The sequence below is a fragment of the Balaenoptera musculus genome, chromosome 6, assembly GCF_009873245.2.
Source record: "Balaenoptera musculus isolate JJ_BM4_2016_0621 chromosome 6, mBalMus1.pri.v3, whole genome shotgun sequence".
Lineage (NCBI taxonomy): Eukaryota > Metazoa > Chordata > Mammalia > Artiodactyla > Balaenopteridae > Balaenoptera > Balaenoptera musculus.
The window spans coordinates 84,613,330-84,636,088 of record NC_045790.1 but is presented as its reverse complement, the minus strand read 5'-3'; the positions used below and the strand labels follow the sequence as shown (position 1 = coordinate 84,636,088).

The following is a 22,759-nucleotide window of genomic DNA, read 5'->3' as shown; positions in this document are numbered from 1 at the left end:
CACACACACAGTGAAGAAATGAGGATATTTCAAGCAAATGGTAGCCAAAAAACACTCCCCAAAACAAAGAAAGCAGGGGTAACTATAATTATATCAGACAAAACATACTTTAAAAATGTTATAAAGAAACAAAGAAGGTCATTACATAATGATAAAGGGTCAATCCATCCGGAAGATATAACAATTGTAAATATTTATGCACCCAACATCAGAGCACCTAAATATACAAAACTACCAGAGCTAACAGAAGAAATAAACAGCAATACAGTAATAGCTAGGGACTTTAATACCCTACACTCAACAATGGATAAATCACTCAAAGAGTCAAAGAGGAAACAGTGGTTTTGAACACTATAGACCAAATGGACATAACAGACATATAGAGAATAGTTATCCAACAATCAGAAAAAACATTCTTCAAGTGCACATGGAACATTTTCTAGGATAAATCATGTGTTAGGCCACAAAACAAGTCTTAGCAAATTCAAGAAGACTGAAATCATACCAAATCTCTTCTCTGATCGTAATGGTATGAAATTAGAAATGAATAATAGGAGGGAAATTGGAAAACTCATAAATACATGGAAATTAAACACTCTCCTGAACAACCAATGGATCAAAGAAGAAACTGAAAGGGAAACTTGAAAGGTATCTTGAGACAAATTGCAAATACAAACGCTACATACCAAAACTTATGAGATGCAGCAAATGTAATTTTAAGAGGGAAGTTCATAGTAATAAATGCCTATATTAAGAAATAAGAAAGATCTCAAACAATCTAACTGTATGCCTTAAGGAACTAGAACAAGAACAAACTGAGCCCAGAGTTAGAAGGAAGGAAATAATAAAGATTAGAGCAGAAATAAATGACACAGAGAACAGGAAAACAATAGAAAAGATTTAAAAAGCTAAGTTGGTTCTTTGAAAAGGTAAACCAAGTTGACAATTAGCTCTACAAACCAAGAAGGGGAAAAAAGGATTCAAAGCAACAAAATCATAAATGGAAAAGGAAACACCGCAACTGATACCACAGAAATACAAAGGATCATAAGAGGCTGCTGTAAACAACTATATACCAACAAACTAGACAACCTAAAAGAAATGGAGAAATTCTTAGAAACAACCAACCTACCATGACTGAATCAGGAAGAAATAAAAAATCTGTACAGACCAATAAAGAGTAAGAAGATTGAATTTGTAATCAAAAATCTCCTAATGAAGAAAAGTCCAGGACCAGATGGCTTCACTGATGAATTCTACTAAACATTTAAAGAAGAATTCCAATCCTTCAAATTCTTCAAAACATTTGAAGAGGAGGGAACACTCCCAAACTCACTTCATGAGCCCACATTACCCTGACTCCAAAGCTAGAAAAAAATTCCACTACAAGAAAAGTATAGGCCAATATCCCTGATGAATACAGATGCAAAATTTCTTAATAAAATACTAGCAAACCAAATTCAGCAGCACATTAAAAGGATCATTCCCCATGGTCAAGAAGGATTTATTCCTGGAATGCAAGGATGGTTCAACATATGCAGATAAATCGATGTGATACATCATATTAATAGAATGAAAGAAATCACATGATCATCTCAAAAGACACAGAAAAAGCATTTGACAAAATCCAACATCTGTTCATGATAAAAACCCTTAACAAATTCAGTATAGAAGAAACATACCTCAACATAATAAAAGTCATATATGACAAGCCCACAGCTAACATCATACTCAGTTGGGTAAGGTTGAAAGTGTTTCCTCTAAGATCAGGAATAAGGCAAGGGTGCCTACACTCACCACTCCTTTTCAACAAAATACTAGAAGTCCTAGCCAGAGCAATCAAGCAAGAAAGCAAAAAAGGAATCAGAATGGGAAACGAAGAATTAAAATTGTCTTCGGGGCTTCCCTGGTGGCGCAGTGGTTGAGAATCTGCCTGCCAATGCAGGGGACACGGGTTCGAGCCCTCGTCTGGGAAGATCCCACATGCCGTGGAGCAACTAGGCCCGTGAGCCACAACTACTGAGCCTGCGCGTCTGGAGCCTGTGCTCCGCAACAAGAGAGGCCGCGATAGTGAGAGGCCCGTGCATCGCGATGAAGAGTGGCCCCCGCTTGCCGCGGCTAGAGAAAGCCCTCGCACAGAAATGAAGACCCAACACAGCCCAAAATAAATAAATTAATTAATTAAAAAAAAAAACTTAAAAAAACAATTGTCTTCATTTGTAGATGACATGATTTTATATATGGAAAATCCTAAAGACTTCACAAAACCGTTAGATCTAATCAACAACTTCAGTACAGGTGCAGCATACAAAATCAATACACAAAATCAGTAGTGTTTCTATACATTAAGAGTGATGTGAAAAATAAATTAAAGAATTCCATTTACAGTAGCATCAAAAACAATAAAATACTTAGGAATAAGTTTAACCAAGGAGGTGAAAAAATCTCTACCCTGAAAACTATAAGACATTGATGAAAGAAACTGAAGAAAATACAAATAAATGGAAGGGTATTCTGTGTTCATGGATTGGAAGAATTAATATTGTTAAAATATCCATGCTACCCAAAGCCATTTATAGATTCAATCCCTATCAAGATTCCAATGGCTTTAAAAAAAAAAAACAGAAGTAGAGGGACTTCCCTGGTGTTCCAGTGCTTAAGACTCCACGCTCCTAATGCAGAGGGCCCGGGTTTGATCCCTGATCAGGGAACTAGATCCCACATGCCGCAACTAAGAGTTCGCATTCCGCAACTAAAAGATACCACATGCCGCAACTGAAGATCCCGCATGCTGCAACTAAATATCCTGCGTGCCGCAACCAAGACCTGGCACAGCCAAATAAATAAATAAATAAATAATAAATATGGGAAAAAAAACCAGAAGTAGAACAAACAATACCAAAATTTATATAGAAACACAAAAGACCTTGAATAGCCAAAGCAATCCTGAGAAAGAATAAAGCATCACACTTCCTGATTTCAAGCTACACTATAAAACTATAGTAATCAAAACAGTATAAATGGAATAAAAATAGACACATAGACCAACAGAACAGAATTTAGAGCCCAGAAATAAACCCATACATAAATAGTCAACTAATATTTGACAAGGGAGCCAAGAATACTCAATGGAGAAAAGACAGTCTCTTCAGTAAATGGTGCTGGGAAAATTAAATATTCACACGTGAAAGAATGAAACTAGAACCCTATTTTACACCACTTGCAGAAATTAACTCAAAGTGGATTAAAGACTTAAATAAAAGACCAGAAACCACAAAACTCCTTGAAGAAAACATAGGAAAAAGTTCCTTAACATGGGTCTTTGCAGTGATTTCCTAGATACAACACTTAAAGCATAAGCAACAAAATAAAAAATAAGTGGGACTACATCAAACTAAAAAACTTCTGCACAGCAAAAGAAATGATCAACAGAATAAAAAGGCAACCTACGAATGGAAAAAAAATATTTGCAAACCATGTATAAGGTTAATATCCAAAGTATATAAAGAAGTTGTACAACTAGATAGCAAATAATAATAATAATCCAATGGGCAAAGAACCTGAATAGAAATTTTCCCAAGATATACAAATGGCCGACAGGTATATAAAAAGGTGTTCAACATCACTAATCGTCAAGGAAATACAAATCAAAATCACAGTGAGAGGGACTTCCCTGGTGGCACAGTGGTTAAGAATCTGCTTGCCAATGCAGGGGACACAGGTTTGATCCCTGGTCCAGGAAGATCCCACATGCTGTGGAGCAACTAAGCCCATGTGCCACAACTACTGAGCCTGCACTCTAGAGCCTGCGAGCCACAACTACTGAGCCCGTACACCACAGCTTCTGAAGCCCGTGTGCCTAGAGCCCGGGCTCCACAAGAGAAGCCACAGCACTGAGAAGCCCACGCACCACAACGAAGAGTAGCCCCTGCTCGCTGCAACTAGAGAAAGCCCACGCACAGCAATGAAGACCCAACGCAGCCAAAGATAAAAATAAATCTATAAAAAAAAAAAACCACAATGAGATATCACCTCACATCCATTAGAACAGTTGTCATCAAAAAGACAAGAGAGAAGTGCTGGTGAGAATGTGGAGAAAACGGGACCCTCCTGCACTGTTAGTGAGAATGTAAATTGGTGCAGCCACTATGGAAAACAGTATGGAGGTTCCTAAAAAAATTAAAAATAGAACTACCATATGATCCAGCAATCCCACTACAGGGTATATATCTGAAGGAAGTGGAGACATCTGCACCCCTATGTTCATAATAGTATTATTTACAATAGCCAGGACATGGAAACAACCTAAGTGTCCATTGATAGATGAACAAATAAAGAAGTTGTGGAATATATATATATATACACACACACACACATTAGATTATTATATATATTATATATACACACAGTAGAATATTATTCAGCCTAAAATAAGAAGGAAATCCTGCCATTTGCAACAACATGGATAGACCTTGAGGGCATTATGCTAAGTGAAATAAGTCAGAGAAAGACAACTACTGTATTATTTCACTTACACGTGAAATCTTCAAAAACAAAAACAAAAAACCAAACTCATAGAAAAAGAAATCAGATTTGTGGTTATTAGAGGAGGGGAATTGGATGAAAGTGATCAAAAGGTGCAAATTTCCAGTTATAAGACAAGTAAGTACCGGGGATGTAATGTACAACATGATGACTGTAGCTAACACTGCTTTATGGTATATATGAAAGCTGTTAAAGAGTAAATCTTGAGTTCTCATCACAAGGAAGAAAACCTTTTTCTTTTTATCTGTGTGAGATGACGGATGTTAACTAAACTTATTGTGGTCATCATTTCACAATATATGTAAATCAAATCATTATGCTGTACACCTTAAACTTATACAGTGCCATATGTAAATTATATCACAGTAAAAATTGGGGGGAAAAGGCGAACAGCTAGAGCTAGGAGAGGCCAACATTCAAAATCAGTGCTGTCTGGTCCAACAGCCAAATACTGCTAAGGACTTGGTGGGGATGATCAGGGGTTTTTAAGAATAGTGGCAAATGTAAGAGCTGAATTTTACTAAGATCAATGTGTTGGAGGGCAGAGCCTGGGGCGGGAGAGAGGGGAGGGGCACCAGGATGATGGCTATATTTACCTCTAGTGCTTTTCTGATGGTGTTTATCCCATGTGCACTCCCAAACCTCTTATTGAGCACAGATGTTTCGGAGCCTCCTAAGGAAAGCTGCACCAGTGTTCATTATGCACAGCTGATTAACTACTCCTGGTGAGCCTACAGGGTGCTGCAGAGAGCAGCAGGCCCTGTGCCTGATCTTACAACACACCAACCAGGACACAACCTTCTTCCCAAATGCTCGAAGCTCCTTGCAGTGCTTGGTGCAGCCCCTCCCTCCTGCTCGAAAGGCTGATTTCAGTCGAACTACATAATTCTTCCTTTCTTTCCCTGGAGCGTGACAAACCATGGCACCCCTTTACTAGAACATGTACCACATTTCCAAAAAGCCAAGTGTAGAGAGAAGCGAGAGTTAACAGGACAATACCGCTCTGCAGTCAGTTCTTCCACACCCCCCGCTCTGTGGGCAGAGGACTTGTCGGGAAGCCTGGGTGTTGGCTGAAGCTCTAACAGCTCCGGCTTTCGGGGGGCACAGCTGCCACCTCATCGACTCTGGGATGGAGACTGAGGCTGTGTCTCATGGTCCTAGTGGTCAGTCACAGCCTCTATTCTCCCCTTCTCAGGGAGAACGTGCACGCCTGGTTTGCTGAGAATCCGAGCACACCCAATCATCCCTTTCAGCCCGGGGCGCCAGGGCACTTGTTATGGTCTAGCCTAACCTTGTTTATTCACCTCAAAACATGCTGGAGAGGACCCGATGGGAAGTGCCTTACACAGCAACTCGTCTTCACCACAGCAACTTTCCAGCCCAGCCTAGCTTGTCCAGTATCCAGTTTCAACCTTTAAAATAGTCAAGTCTTGACTGGTAATAAAACTCAGACGCTTAGACAAAGCTTCATTTTCTCTGGGCCCCAGGTTCAATCTGCTCACCCCATCCTGTGCGTTTTCCAGTCAGCCTGCCTCCCTGCTGGCCCCGGGCACGTCTCCTATGACGGCGGCCTGCATTTATGGGAGGTCGTGTGCCAAGCCCCGCTCCCTACCCCAGCCCTCGGTGCCCCTGAGGTTTGCTGTCGGACACCACACGCTGTCCCCGGACAGCACTTAGGGCTCCTGTGCTTCAAATGGAAGACATATAGGGCCATAGCGGAATCAATAAAAGGGTTTTTACTGTCACCAGACACGGGACTTGCCACGGTGTGCAGCGTCCCAGAAGCCCTTTGGGAGTCGACGTCCCGGGACTCGGAATTGCACAGTGTTGCAGCCAGAGGGGGCCTGTGTAACTGCCTCCCCAGATGGTGCACAGACTGTGAGCCCACTGTTCTTGGGGGGAAGGGCTGAAGGCTCATTTGCTGCTATGGACACTTACTGACAGGACCTGTCAGCTGCTGACTCTTCAAAGGAGTCAAAGGACAGTATGATGGGGAGGCGCTGCAGCTGGGGAGCAGCTGTGGGGCCTGACGTGGCAAACCTCGCGGGCTTGTGTGCGCCCCAGGTGGCGGCTGAAATACTTCACAAAAAGTTCCTCTGGGATGGTAGCCAGTGCACGTCCTGGCGGAACGCCCCAAGGAAGGGGAGCAGGGACCCTTCCCATCTGTGGCTTCAGAGGCCTACGGTCTCAGCTGCAGGCCAGCACTGGCACGCACTAGCTCTGTAGCCTGAGGGTGATGAACCCATCTGTGCTTCAGTTTCCTCATTCGTGGAATGGGGAGAACAGTGATCCCAGTATTCCTCACAGCGTGACTGAGGGTTTAGATGAGTTAATACATGTAAAACTACTTAGAACAGTGTCTGGCCCAAGTGCCTGATGAATGCAACTACTAGTATTAATAACAGTGCTAACAACAACGTCCCCCATAACAACATTACCTTGATGCACGTGAGACCATCCAGGCAGCCTGTCCTCCAGCCTGTCCTGAGGTGCAGAGTGCGAGGTCGGCCTCCGCCTCCATTATTTTGACCACAGCAGACACTACTTTTACTGAGAATGTAAGGGAAAGGCCCCTGGACTCAAGTCAGACAGAACTTCAAGTGCTGGGTCTGACCATCAGGACAAGTCTTTTTTCCTGAGACCATTGCTTGTCTGAAAAACAGGGACGCTAATCCCTATCCTGACGGCTTCCTGGCATGGTTGGGAGAGCAAAGGGGTCAGGCATGAGACGACTTTGTAAAGAGCCACGAGCCTGAACAGACGTGAGGACGCACTATAGCGAAGGCCGTGCAGGTCGCCCGGCTCTGGGTTAGGAGACTTTGGCATGACAGTCCCTGAGGCCTCTCCCTGGGCCTCACAAGCCGCTCAACTCTCCCTCTGCCAACAGCAGGGTCTCTTCGGCCCTTTTATCTCCTGACAGGGGGCACACCTGCGCTCGCAGTGATCTGATGGAGACCACATGACCCCCACCTGCGGCCGACGGTCTGGCCCTCCCCTGGGCGTGGTCATCACTGAAAGGCCTAATCTGGATGGAGGCCCTCGTGGGGCCTGCAGTGTGAAGGAGATCGTGAGACATGTGAAAACTTGCAGCAAAGCACTCTTCGAGTCCTCCCAGAATTACCCCCTGGTGGTGTTCACCTCAGTGTTTCAGTAAGCCTCCACCACCACTCCCAGCTCCTACCCCACATTCTGAGCTTGGTCGAGGCTCACACAGGTTTTTGTGATAAATTTCAGTCACTTAATCCACTGTATCTAATTCCTGGGTAGTAAAGAAGGAAAATAAAATATCTTACATGTGTAGTGCTTTAGAATTTACAAAGCACACGTTATCTCATTCTAGCAACCTGTCACATGAACAGGATGGGTGCGGCAATTGTTAAACCCCATTTTACAGAGGAGGAAACTGAGGGTCAGGGATGCTGAGTGATTTGCTCAAGGTCAGATAACCTCTTAGAGCTTCACCTGAAACTTAGGCTTCATGGTTTTTCATTTACACCAGGCTATCCTGGGTACTTTCCTATCTTTCTGGGTAAAAACACCTTCCAAATAGCTTACCCAATATAAATTACTAAGATCTACACATGTGTGACTCTCATGGGTAGGCTCAATAAAATTGGCCTTGTCATGCCAGCACATGGAATTCACTAGAAAGTATCACAGAGCACGGGGGTATCACATCAGGGGGATCAGGACAGCCACAGAGCCAAAGATGCTGTGGCATCCCATCTTCCTACCTTCTCCAGGCCCGCTGGATGACCGCTGCTGCCTTGTTCTTTTTGCGAAACAGCTCTTTCCTGCTTCTTTCTCTCTGGATTATCTGCAGCCGCAGCTCTACGGGGAGAAGGTCAATATTCACACTCTGCCCAGAGAGGGGACCAGGTGCTGGATCAGTCTCCTTAGATAGCTGAGTGTCCTCCGACAGGGCGGATGTACCCAGCTTCCTGACTCCTGACCTCAACACCTCTGTGCTCGATGGCAAATCTGAGTAGGTCCCTCCTGCGAACTTGTCCTGCGTCACTGTGTTTCTCGGCGTCCGGTGGTGGAGAGGACTCTGCCCAGCACGGACGGCCTCCCCCTTGGCACTGCCAGGCCGGCTGGATCCAGCCGGGGAGCGCCTCCCTCCTCTGAGCTCCTGGCTGCGCCTTTTCTGGGAGGCACATTTGGCCTTGGGTGCTGCATCCTGCCGCCGGCTGGGCTTCCAGTGGCCGTCCTGCTGTGGAAGGCTTGCAGCTGCCCAGCTGGGGTCCTCTCCTTCCTCAGCAGGCCCAGACCCCCTGACACAGGAGGGCTGCTTCAAGGAGCCTTTCCCCTTGTCACACTGCTGCTCGCCAACTGTCTCACCTCTGGACTTCTCGACAGAGGAGGCTCCTGGACGCCTGTTTCCATCACTGCCTTCGCTGGGGCTGAAGTGGACACAGGCAGATCGGCCTTTAGAATGTTCTCTGGATGTTTCTTGGGGAGACAAGGAAGAAGGGGAAGAATCTTTATTGTCCAAAACTTGCATAGTAGGGCAGTTCTGCTCACTGTTCACAAAAAAAAAAAAAAAAAAAATTCAGACTTGTCCTCTAGTATCACCATGATAGTGCTGATTACGAGTAGGAAAAAATTGTTTAACTTCTATTTCTAGCAACAGGAGGTTAGATAACCTGAAAGCCTTCCCCTACAAATACCTAGAAATGGGACTTCCCTGGTGGTCCAGTGGTTAAGACCCTGCGTTCCCAGTGCAGGGGGACCGGGTTCGATCCGTGGTCAGGGAACTAGATCCCACATGCCGCAACTAAAAGATCCCACATGCCGCCACTAAGACCCGGTTCAGCCAAATAAATATTAAAAAGAAAAACCTATTCCCTGGTGGCAAAGTGGTTGAGAATCCACCTGCCAATGCAGGGGACACAGGTTCGATCCCTGGTCCAGGAAGATCCCACATGCCGCAGAGCAACTAAACCCGTGTGCCACAACTACCGAGTCCACACGCCTAGAACCCGTGCTCTGCAACGAGAGAAGCCACTGCAATGAGAAGCCTGAGCACTGCAAGGAAGAGTAGCCCCTGCTCGCCGCAACTAGAGAAAGCCCGCACGCAGCAAGGAAGACCCAATGCAGCCAAAAATAAAATAAAATTAAAAAAAAAAGATATTATAAAAAAATACCTAGAAATGCTGACTAAAATATTTATAATAAACATTACTTTAAAAGCACCATAATGCTTTCAAGAAAATAAAGGAAATTCCTGGGGGCCAAAAACAAAGGGAAAACTGAGAACTGAGTGATAAGCTTGTGAGCTGATCCAGCGACTGTCGGGCAAGTGGTAGCAGTGAAGTGGGGCAACGGCTGGTCTTATTAAATAACTGGTTGTTTTAACATCCAGATAAGAACAGAAAATGAGCCTTGCAGGCAGAAAGTTAACTGGAAACAGGACCCTGCATGAAGCCAGGACTCTTGAGGTGGTAGACCCCTGGGAAATGATGGTCCAGATAAAAAATCTTCCCAGCACTGGAAGATGACAAGGAAATTTGTCTCAGCTTAGGTTCGGGATGGGGTAAAGAGTCATCCATGAGAATTTGAAACCAAAGTGCTGTGCCTCACATGGGTTTGGTATTCATTTATTCTCAACCCATAGGAAAAATTAATATAAAAACTAGTCTCAGGATGGTGGTATTGCAGGGTGCCTCTTAGAAGCAAACACAATATTGCTTTAGGATGGCATGACCTCAACCCAGGCTGCACAGAGGGGACCTCCTGAAAATAACTTCACAATCCCAAATTACAAAATACACAAGGAAACAATCTACCATGAGGAATAGTTAATAGAGAAAATAGGAAGATTAGGTCAACAAGAACTTTAGCTAATAGAACAGTGTGTATGCACACTCACATGCACTCATTAAACACATAAAAGAAATTAAGAATTTGAGAAAAGAATATATATATATATTTTAAATAACTAAATACAACATATAAAATAAAAATTTTAGTCTCAATGTAAAAAACAGTGAAGGAACTTCTGCTTCCATAATGGCAGAATTGAAGCATACTCATCAAAAAGGACAATAGAAAAGTTAAACAAAATATTACAAACCACCTGTCTGAAGGCATCAAAGAGCTAACAAGGCAGAAAAAAAATATGGGGCCAAGATCCAAGAGAATCAGGCAACCAGGAGATGAGCAAGGCATTTGGGGCCACATATCCCTAGGGAAATGAGGCTCCTTGAGGTTTGGAGGACAAAACTTGGAGTCCAGATCCTGCCAAGAAGCATTGGTTTGGACTGGGACTCTGGAAGGCTATGTCTTAGGAAAAAAGGCCCACTGGTCGTGGATTGACCTTGCAGGGACTGAAGCCCAGCTCTGTATCATCTCAGTTCTGGAAACCGGATTAAGGTGACCTTGGATTGTTCTTGCTTCTGAATGCCTGAGAGAAGCCAATGTAAATCCTCCCTGGAGGAATTAATATCATGCTAGGCTTCTAGTTATTTCTCTAATTTTTTATATTCAGTGATCCAGTACTTAGTGAAAAATATACAGGGAGATGAGACAAGACAAAATTGAGAGAGGGAGGGAAGGAGAGAGAATAGACAATAAAACAGACACACATTATCTGGTTATCCAGATAATGTGTTTTCAGAAACAGACTTTAAAATAACTATTCTTAAGTGCAAAAGAGTATATAAACTATACTACTCTTCTTGTAAGAAATAAGAGGATATAAGAAAATATACTTGTACCTGGGACCTCCCTGGTGGCGCAGTGGTTAAGGCTCTGTGCTCCCAATGCAGGGGGCCTGGGTTCCATCCCTGGTCCAGGAACTAGATCCCACATGCATGCCACAACTAAGAAGCCCACATGCCACAACTAAGGAGCCCACCTGCTGCAACTAAGAACTGACTCAACCAAATTAAAAAAAAAATCAAACAAACAAAAAAAACCGGTATGGTTTAAAAAAAAAGAAAGAAATGTATTTGTATCTGCTCATTTGTACAAAAGAAATATAGAAAGGATAATCTAGCAACTGAAGAGATTGGATCCCTATGGGGATGGAGTGGGAAAGGGGTAGAAGGAAGAGGGAAATGGAAACTGAGTAGTAGGATGAGGAGGGAGCAGCACTTCTCTGAGTAAACCTTTCTGTAAGGCTCTGACTCTTACAACCACTATAATGTTTCACACACACCAAAACAAAACAAAATAAAAAACCAATTAATTAAAACAACAAGATACCACTACACATCTACTAGAATGGTGAAAATCAAAAACACTGACAACACCAAATGCTGATGTGGGTGACAAGCAACAGGAACTCTCATTCATTGCTGGTGGAATGCAAAATGGTGCAGCCACTTTGGAAGACTGTTTGGCAGTGTCTTATGAAACTGAGCATGTTCTTACCATATAATCCAGCAATCTTGCTCTTTGGTATTTCCCCAACTGAATTAAAACCTTATGTCCACCCAACATCCTGCATATGGATGTTTATAGTAGCTTTATTCCTAATTGCCCAAACTTGGAGCAACCAAGATGTCCTTCAGTAGGTGAACAGATAAATAAATTGTGGTACATCCAGACAATGGAATTTTATCTTTTTTGGCTGCATCGTGTGGCATGTGGGATCTTAGTTCCCCCACGAAGGATCAAACCCCAGCCCCCTGCAGTGGAAGCACGGAGTCTTAACCACTGGACCACCAGGGAAGTCCCCAGACAATGCAATATTATTCAGCAATAAAAAGAAATAAACTAAAAGAAAATGACCTAAAAGTGAAATGTGTACCAAAAAGATATAAGCTACCAAGCCATGTAGAATATTATTAAGTGAAATATTACTTTACTTGCATGAATATTACTACTACATATTATTAAGTGAAGGAGGCCACTCTGAAAAGGCCATATACTATATAATTCCAACTATATGACCTTCTGGAAAAAGGCAAAACTACGGAGATCCTAAATGGCTCAGTAGTTACCAGGGGTTTGGGGAAGAGAGAGACGTGTAGGCAGAGCGCAGCGGATTTTTAGGGCAGTGTGATGGTTAATTTTATGTGTCAACTTGACTAGTATAAGGGATGCCCATATAGCTGATAAAACATTATTTCTGGGTGTGTCTGTGAGGGTGTCTCCAGAAGAGATTAGCATTTGAATTGGTAGTCTGAGTAAAGAAGATCACCCTCACTAAGGCAGGTGGGCACTGTCCAGTCTGTTCAGGGCCTAAATAGAACAAAACCGTGGAGGAAGGGTGATTTTGTGCTCTTTGCTTGAGCTGGGACATCCATTTTCGCCTGCCCTTGGACACAGGTGTTCCTGTTTATCAGGCTTTTAGACTTGGACCAGGATTTATACCCTTAGCCCCTCAATTTCCAAACCTTTGGACTCAGACTCATAGCATCTGCTCTCCTGTTCTTAAGCCTTTGGACTCACTGAATCACACCACCAACTTTCCTGGGTCTCCAGCTTACAGATGGCAGACTGTGGGTCTTCTCAGCCTCCATAATCAAGTGAGCAAATTTCTATACCAAATCTCCCGTTATGTCTGTCTGTCTGTCTGTCTGTCTGTCTGTCTGTCTGTCTATCTATCTATCTATCTATCTATCTATCTATCTATCTATCTATCTATCTAACTGGTTCTGTTTCTCTGGAGACCCCTAATACGGGCAGTGACACATGCATGTCTGTATGACACAATGCAGGATACAAGTCATTATACATTTGTGAAAACCCACAGAATGTACAACACCAGGTGTGAATCCTGATGTAAATTGGACTTGGGTGATAATGATGTGTCAGTGTAGGTCATCAATTGTAGCAAACGTGCTACTCTGGTGTAGGTTGTTGATGTTGGGGAGCCTGTACATGTGTGGCAGTAGGAGTATATGGGAACTCTCTGTACTTTCTGCTCAGTTTTGCTGTGAACTTAAAACTGCTCTAAAAAGTAAACTCTATTAAAAAGAAGAGAAAAAAGAAAAATAATAAAGAGATGGCTAGATATCATTAGATACTAATAGCTAGTAATCATAAAGATAATGTGATTTAGGTATTAGTAGAGATAGATCAGTGAGAAAGAATAGAATGCTAAAAATATTCCCATATATGAAAATAAACAATAAAGATGGCATTTTGAATTTGTGGACCCAGGAGATGAGGTGCTCATAGGCCCTGGGTATGACCCCAGAGAGTGATGCTATACTCCTTCAGAAGCCATTATTCACAAGCCTACTGCCAGCGCTGCAGCTCCGGATTATTCCATGTTTATGGCTAGAACAACTGCTTATTCTCTAAAAAGAAATCATTCAATTCCAACCTCACTATATAACGAATTAAATATGAGATAGTAAAAATTAGAAAATATATGTGTTTATTAGATCTTAAAGTGGGAAAAACCTTTTCTTGGCATAAAACCACAAAGAAAAAAATCTCAGAAGAAAAAAATGAAACAGAATTAAAAGGTAAACAAAAAAAGTTCATTATACATGACAGAGAAAGGTTACTATCCTTATTATATAAAGAGCTTTTAGAAATATTAAGAAAATGAAAAACCAGTATAAAAATTGACAGCAGACATCAGTGAGTAATCCAGAAAATAGATACACAAAGCCAATAAAAATATGATAAAATTCCATCTTACTAACTAGGATTTAGTAAAACCATTATTTGCCTAAGTGTTTGGAGAGAGGTTTTTGGTTTTTGCTTTTGAAAGGGTGAAACAAATGTCTGCAACCTTCCTGGAAAGATATCTGGTAGAATGTTTGTTTTTGGTTTTTAAGTTTTCTTTTATCTATCTATTTATTTATTTATTTATTTGGCTGCTTTGCATCATCGTTGCTGCGCATGGGCTTTCTCTAGTTGTGGCGACCAGGGGCTACTCTTCATTGCAGTGCGCGGGTTTCTCATTGCGGTGGCTTCTCTTGTTGTGGAGCATGGGCTTTAGGTGCGTGGGCTTCAGTAGTTGTGGCACGTGGGCTCAGTAGTTGTGGCTCGCAGGCTGTAGAGCGCAGGCTCAGTAGTTGTGGCGCATGGGCTTAGTTGCTCCGTGGCATGTGGGATCTTCCTGGACCAGGGCTCAAACCCGTGTCCCCTGCATTGGCAGGCAGATTCTTAACAACTGCGCCACCAGGGAAGTCCCTGGCAGCATGTTTAAAGAGCCATAAAAATTAGAGGTATATACAAAAATTTATATGAAAGGCTGTTTAGTTTATATGTCCAACACAGGCGTGATTAAACAAAGCATGCTGTATTCATAATCTGATATAATGCTAAGCAGCTACTAACATTTTTGTTGAAAACAAAGAAATTATGTAAGAACATCTCAAAACAGGATGCCCTGTTTCTGAATTTTCTGAATTAAAAAAAAAATTTAATTTAATTTAATTTAATTTAATTTCTGAATTAAAAAAAAGTTCTAGTAGAAAGGTTTGTATAGTTGTTTATTTTAAGATTAAGGAGGATTTTAATTTTTTCTTCTTTGTTCTTTTCTCTGATTTAAATTTTTTGGTAATGTACATTAAGTAATTTTATAATTATGAGAAAATGTCATTTTCTGTTTAAATAAAAAGTACCCAACTACCAAAAAAAAAAATGAACAGCAATTAGAATCAGCTAGGATATGGGAAAGAACCCAAAATGGAATAAAAACAATAACAAATAAACCTAACACTATTACAGAATTAGATCAGGTAACCACACTAAAAAGGTGGAGAAGAAGGGAACTCACCCAAGTAACTTTGTAAAATCATATTTTAGCTGAGTACTGTAAGACTAAGGACAAAAAGAAATGTATGTAAATACTAAGCTCTAGTTAGTAAATTTATTTCTCAAAGGGGTATGGGTTGGCAATTCTGAATCTACCTTACGTGTATACTAGGATTGAACAAATAAGCATATATATCATAGATAATGGGAGCCAGGTCTTTCACTGTTGGAGAAAAAAAATTTCAAATAAAAAGATAAAAGCTAGAATAAACCCTGTGGTGTTGAATGGAATTGGAGGTAACAGTTTGAAATCAGTGTGTGTGTGTGTGTGTGTGTGTGTGTGTGTGTGTGTGTGTGTAATACACATATACACTGATAGGTGCACAAATAGATATAAATATTTCTCAGTTCTCTCTGCTGAAAGGGCTTAGGAGCAATGACAGTCCAAGAGTAGTATACACACCTAGCACTCAGATCTTGGATTCCAATACCACCTCCAACAAAAGGAACCAGGTTCCTTGGAGAAGTGGTTGATTCCAGGGCTTTGGGTAGGGGAGTAATATGATGAGATTTCATACTGAAGGGACTGATATGCTCACAGAGAGGAAAATGGATTAGGGGAGTCAGAGTAGATAAGTAAGACCAGTTAGGAAGCTACTGCAACAGTCCAAGTTAGAGATGAAGGTAAGCAAATGTTAGGTAGACTATGTGGTGGTGGTGGATGAGAAACAAAGAATGATTCGAAAGCTATTTAGGAAGTAAAGGTGACAAGACCCGGCGACAGACTGGATTTTGAGTGGTAAAGGAAAAGAAGATAATGATCAGATTTTTACTCCTGGGATGGACATACAGATGGATAAGTATTGGATATTAACCAATATCAGGAGTAGTTCTGCATGAAATCATGATGATCAGTTCTGTCCTGGACAGGTTGAGTTTGAGATGCCTTTGGGACACCTAAATGAGGACATAGTAAATAGCTGAATATACATAATTGGAGTAAGGAAAAGAAGTCAAGGAGTCTCTGGTATCTAGATGGTAATAGAGTTTGCTGCCTTAGCCACTGCACATGTGCCAAATGTAAGGGCCCCCTGATACTCCCACCAATCATACCCACTAGCCCTGGCAGCCCATATGGTGAGAATAAGAAAACATCAGGGATGGCCTTTAAAACAGTGAGTTTCTCCTCCACTAGACTCTCCTGAAAAACCACACTGACTCAAAGACAGCTTTATTCCACCACCTCCCACAAGCAGTCTGCTGCCAAGTCATTGCAATTCTACCTCTCAAGTCCATCCGCTTCTCATCACCCTGCTGCTACTGTGCCTTAGTATAGGCCCTACGTGGCCCTCCAAATCCATCCTCCACCCAGTCACAGCGGTCTTTCTTTTTTTTAAATAAATTTATTTATTTTATTTATTTTTATTTTTGGCTGCATTGGGTCTTCATTGCTGCACGCAGACTCTCTCCAGCTGCGGCGAGCGGGGGCCACTCTTCGTTGCGGTGTGCGGGCTTCTCATTGTGGAGCACGGGCTCTAGGCTCCTGGGCTCAATAGTTGTGGCTCACGGGCTCTAGAGTGCATGCTCAGTAGTTGTAGCACACGGGCTTAGTTGCTCCGCGGCATGTGGGATCTTCCCAGACTAGAACTAGAACCCGTGTCCCCTGCATTGCCAGGCGGATTCTTAACCACTGTGCCACCAGGGAAGCCCCACAGCGGTCTTTCTAAGTAGTGTTTCCTTCCTCTCTTTCCTCCCCCCTTTGAAATAGTAATGAGGTTAATTATAGTAACAGCTCATACTTATAGAGTACTTTAGGCACTGTGTTTAAATCTTTACATGGGTTATCTCATTAACGGTCGCAATTTTCTAAGACAGGCATTATTATCTCTCTCTCTCTTTTTTTTTTTTTTTTACAAATAAAGAAAAGGAGGCTTGGAGAGGCTACGTAACCTGCTCAAGATTGTATAGCTAGTAAGTGGTAGGGTCTAAAGCTTACACACTTAGCCATTATGCTCTACACACATTGTAAACAACAAAAAGGGAAGAATAAGGAAGAAGAAAGCAATCACCTGTTAAGAGACCTTAGGCAAGGCCCTCTCTCAGAGCCTCAGGGTGCTGACTTGTTTTGAGGAGGCTGAACTAGATGCTCTCTAACAACCCTCAGGCTCTAATTTATGAAATAGGATAATGGAGAAGAAGAAGGGGTCAACGTTTCCCATCTCTGGCTTCCTGCTAGGATGCCCATGCTACTATACTGCCTGGTCACTGATCAGCTGAGGCAGCTGTGACCCTTCTTTATGTGGCCAAACATAATGTGGCTTGGGGTGTCCTTTGCCCAATTATGTTGGGTTTCCTGGGAACACTATACTGGAGAAGCCCTAGTCAATGTCCAGTCTTGATTCTTAGAAGTTTCTCCCTATTTTCCTTTGTACTCTGGCCTCTTGGGCAGGTCAGCAAGGGCAAAGGCTGCCCCTGAAACTGGAGCTCCCTCTCCTTACACCTGAATCAGGCTCACGGGCCTCTCTTCCTTCAACTCTCCCCAAAGTCTGGATGCTGGGCTTCTCTGAGCCTGTTTGCATATCTGAATCTGGCTTTTCCCAGAGGTCCCTTATTCAGGACACCACTTCCTGCCCTCAAACGAATGAGGAGCTCTCCTGCCTCTCAATTGTTCTAGAACAGTAATTTTCAAAAATTTTTGACAATAACCCATACCAAGAAATAAATCTTAAATTGTGGCCCAGTATACTCTTATGCACGTATACAAACACACACACACATGCACACACACACCCCTATGTACATAGACATATAACTGCAACAGAACTTATTACCTTTATAATGTGCAGTGAACTTTGATAGGTTCTATTGCAGTCTGTTTCATGAAAATTATCCTAGTCCAATCCACTGAATTCATTTCATGAGCCCTACATGGCTTGAAAATCATTATAAAACCATGCACTAGTTCACCTTTAAACCAATAGTGAGGAGAGGAAGTCTAACTATCAGTAGTATCAGTAAATTAAGGACAAAGGATTGGTTATGAAAAAACCAATCTTCATGGACTTCTCAGGATGTGAGGTAACTACCTGAATGTGACCAGGTCCACAGTAGATGTGACTAGCTTTGCAGCATAACTGTCTCAAGGTATTTTATAGTAAGGTGAATACAAGCCACAATTACCCTGTGTAGTTGTAAGTAGTCTGAAATAACTGTGCTCCCCCTTCTCTCTGCTCTGTAGAGCACTGGATTGGGGGAAAACCACTGTCCATTTGAAGTTGCAGGAATTAAGTATAATTCTTGAGGTACAGAGTAAACCCAAAACCAATCAAACTTTCAACAGGTGCTTTCTAAGAGAGGAGTCAGGTCAAGAAATATTTACCTATGTAACCAATACTGTGCTCACTGCTATAAGAAAATGCTGATGGTATGGTCCTTAGTCTTATTTATAATTCAGTATGGCTGGCACATAGTATGAGCTCAAAAACATATCTGTTGAATAAATGCATGCATAAGTTGATTTGGTGAACTAAGTAGAAGCAAAGCTTCGCCATAAAAATGGGACTCTGTTACAGAAAACGTGTTTACCCAATGAATACTTTTTGTGTCATGTTTAACAATCTCCAAATCTCAAGCACTTAGCTAGTATACATTCAACAAATGTTTATTATATCTCTTATGTGCCAGACACCCTGCTGGGATAAAGAAGTAAGAGACATATTGCTCCTTCTGAGAGATTGTTTAAAGGTCAAAGATTCTTCCTACCCTAGGATCCACTAACCTTTCAAATGTGATTTTGCAGTATGTCTACGTCTCCACTCTCTTGAGCTGGGCTGGCCTTGTGAATTGCTCTGATCAACAGAATGTGGTATAAGTGATGTGACAGTTCTGGAGCCCAGGGCCTCAAGAGGACCTGTAGCTTCCACCTTCTCTCCCTCAGAGCACTGCCCTGAGAAAAACATGCAAGGAAGATGGTCTAATTTGCTGGATGATGAAAGGTCATACAGAAGAGAACTGAGACACCTTGGCCAAGAGCCAGCACCAATTACCAGACATGTGAAGGGAGCCATTTGGACTTTCTAGCCTGGCCAAACTTCTAGCAGCCACATGAGTAAGTCCAGCTGATCCAGTAGAGGAGCTGCCTAACCAACCCATAGAACTGTGAAAAATATTAAACCATTGTTTTAAGCCACTTAGTTTGGGGGGTGGTGTGTTATGCAGCTAGAGAGAATCAACACAGAAACTGATACCTAAAAAAGAGACATGCTGGCCTAACAAAAAACCAGAGCATTGACTTTGGAGCTGGCTGGTGAGCAGAAGCTAGAAAGGCAATGAAGAAACTATTAGTGAAGGCTGGAGGAGCAGAGAAGAAATTGCTATTGGAGTCTGGAGAAAAGTGAACTGTGTAATTCAGTGGCAGGATAATTGGCAAAATTGTCATCTGCAGTAACTTGGAAGATAGAAAATATACCTAATGAACTTGTAGATACGGCTTAGGAGCTTTCTAGGTAGAATGTTGAAGAAAATATCAACTGGCTTTTTTTAGCTGCATATGATAAGGTACGGGGAGAAAGAAATAAAGAACTACTCAGCTTGCAAGCAGAATTTAGAGTAAATATAGAGCACAGAGTGTGCTGGGTTAGAAAACTGTTTTAAATTTTCATTTTTTCTTGCCAACAAAAGAGTCTCATATAGTAAGATATGACCTAGAGATAAAGATCAAATCAAGAGTATGGCTGTGCAACCCTTTATTAAGATCTCAAAAATATTAAAGATGGTACATTGTAGGGCTCTCAGCTAGACAAAAGAACTTCTAAGAATCTCAAGGGCATTTTTCCACAGCAGCCTGAGCCACCCAAAGTAGAGAGAGGCCTATTTGAAAAATAATTATGGATGTGGTTTTGGAACATGGAGTGAACCCAGTCAGATTCATAGAAGACCCATGAAGTTTTTGAGATAATTGTATCACTGAGAGTGCCACCAGCTTGAACTACTGAGGCGGTCCCAAACGAAAAGGAACCTCTGAGGCCCCAATTTCCTATATGCAGGAAACAGGGTAAGAAGTCTACTCAGCTGCAAACATGGGCTATGTCTCAAGGAAAAGGAAGACTTCTCAGAGAGCAGAGCCAAGAACCCAGGTGGCAGAGCCCAGAGCCAAGGAGAACAATGGAATAGAAAACACACATAGGAGTAAAACCAGACCCTAATCAAGGCACATTTCATACCTCAGAGTAGGGGCCCTGCTAATGTATAACCAGCTGGCTTTCAGAATTGCTATGGACTAGTGAGTGCTATGTACCTCCTATTTCTCTCCTTTTGGAACAGGAATGTCTCCTGTGGTTATTCTGTTCCTGTCTCACCACTGCTTGCTGGATGTGTGTGTGTGGTTGATGTGTGTTTTGTCTATTGGTCTTTTTTTTTTTTTAAGATTTTTAGAAATTTCATGTAATGTCGGAAACATTTATATTAACATATTTCCATACAAATATGTATGTGTGTGGTTGATGTGTGTTTTGTCTATTGGTCTTTGAATCAGAAAGATTCACACCTGGGGAACCTCAACAACATCTGGACACGACACTAGTCTCAAGATCCCAGACTTCAACCTTGATGTGATAATTGGCATGAGATTTGGGGGTCCTAAGATAAGGGTGAGAATATTTTGCATGTGGGAGAAATGTGAATAATCTGTGACCAGAAGGAACTGTGATAGATTGTTTAGTAGCCCCAAATGACTCCCATCCTAGTACGCATAAAGATGGAATCTATTTCTCCATATTATTTAGTCTGGGATGGTCATATAACTTGGCTTTGATCAACAGAATGTAGCGTGCACATTCTAGAGCCTATTCCTCAAGAGGTCCTATAGCTTTTTCCTGTGCTTTCTTAGAATGATGTCCTGAGACCACTGTGTAAGAAAGCCAGTTTAGCCTATGGGAGGATGAAAGGCCATGTAAAACAGAGTCGAGGAATCCCAGCTGATAACCAGCATCAACTGCCAGACATTCAAGTCAGTCCATCTTAGACCATCCAATTCAACTGACCTTGAACTGAATGTAGCCACATGAGTGAGAGCAGGTGAAGCTTGCAGAGGAACTGCCCAACCAACCCACAAAATCATAAGAAATAATAAACTGTTATTGTAAGCCATTTAGTTTTAGTGTAGTTTGTTACACAGCAGTAGATAACTGAAGCGACCCTGATTTTACAGATCTTATAGTCTAGTGGAAAAAATAGACAAGTAAGCCAGTAATAACAGTGAAAGGTGATGATCCTCATAATAAGGAAGTACAGGAGAGCTATGGGAGCATATAGCAGGAAAACAAAGCCTTGTTTAGTGGGAAGGCATGGCTGTACAGAGGAAGGAGCATTCACTCTGAGAGCTGAAAAATAAAAGGTACTTTTTGTCCATATAGATAAAAGGATTGTTATATGCAAAGGTCCCAAGCTAAGAAAGAACTTGAGGAAATACAACAGGGCTGTCACATCATGAGAGTCTGGTTAATGAAGGGAAGAAAAGAGAAACAGAGGAAATAAAGAGCAAATAAATAATAAAATGGCCGACTTAAGTGCTGACATAATTACCTTAAATGTAAATGGTCTAAATACGTGAATCAAAAGAGCCCGCAGTCCATAGGTTAGCACTGAATAACAAGGCAATACACCTACCATTTGGTTTTCTGGGATCTGTTCTCTGCAAGTCTGGGGAGAGATGCTGCTCCTTCTGGGGGGCTCTGCTTGGAGACCCTCTGCCTGGAGACCGTCTACAGGCTTTCCGCTCAGGGCCCTGGGCCTTGTCGCTGCAGGGAGGCTGTTTGCTGGGCGCCCAGCTCTGCCTGCGGGGCTCAGCCTGGGTGCTGGGCAGACAGGGAGGAACTTGGGGTCTGCAGGAATCTGGGCTCAGCCTTCCCTTCTGCTGTTCTGCCTCTCTTCGCCTATTTTCTTCTTCTCGCTTCCTGGGAGCAAAGCCAAAGGGGAAGAGGAAAAAATTAAGAGCGTTCGTTACCTGTTCAAGTGTTCCTGAGTGAGAATTGAACTTTAAAAGGAGCTACCACAACACAGGGGGGATTTGGAAATTCAGAATTTTCACAATTTCACAATTTCCTGTCTTTTATCCAGGTCTTATAGCTCAAAGGATGATGGAGGCCGAAAGAATCGTATTGATCAACCTGTGCCCAGTTGAGACACACATGATATGGAACTTTTTGGTGAGACATAAGAGGATCCCAAAGTGTGTGTGCCCCAAGTGTGTGTGATCCCTGGAACTACCTGTAACTACACCCCTTTTCTCCTATTCCAGAAAGCACATCAGAATGCAACTGAGAATGATAGTCAGAGGGATAACCCTTAATCTTCTCTATTTCTTAAAAAGACCACTGGTAAACCTTAATGATTACAAGAAAAAATTACAAAGCACCTCACAAGTGATTATAACACACCTGTGAGGTGTGTTATAATCTCGTAACACTGCCAATCGAGAGCTCTTAGCTTATGGGTCAAACCCACTCAACTTGCAGATGAGGCCCAGAAGGTACAGTGATTTTCAAGA

General features: G+C 42.2%; 1 protein-coding gene across 4 annotated transcripts in view; it reads right to left on the bottom strand.

The window, feature by feature from the left end:
- INVS (inversin) overlaps nt 1-22,759 on the bottom strand; it is a 151,821-nt gene that overhangs the window by 8,177 nt on the left and 120,885 nt on the right. For 3 of the 4 annotated variants that reach the window (XM_036854588.1, XM_036854589.1, XM_036854590.1), the window contains 2 exons: nt 21,880-22,166; nt 8,280-8,997 (listed from right to left, as the gene is read on the bottom strand). In XM_036854588.1, coding sequence (XP_036710483.1) covers nt 8,280-8,997; nt 21,880-22,166 — 1,005 coding nt within the window. The remainder of the gene's footprint in view (nt 1-8,279; nt 8,998-21,879; nt 22,167-22,759) is intronic. The other variant, XM_036854591.1, reaches the window with a different exon arrangement.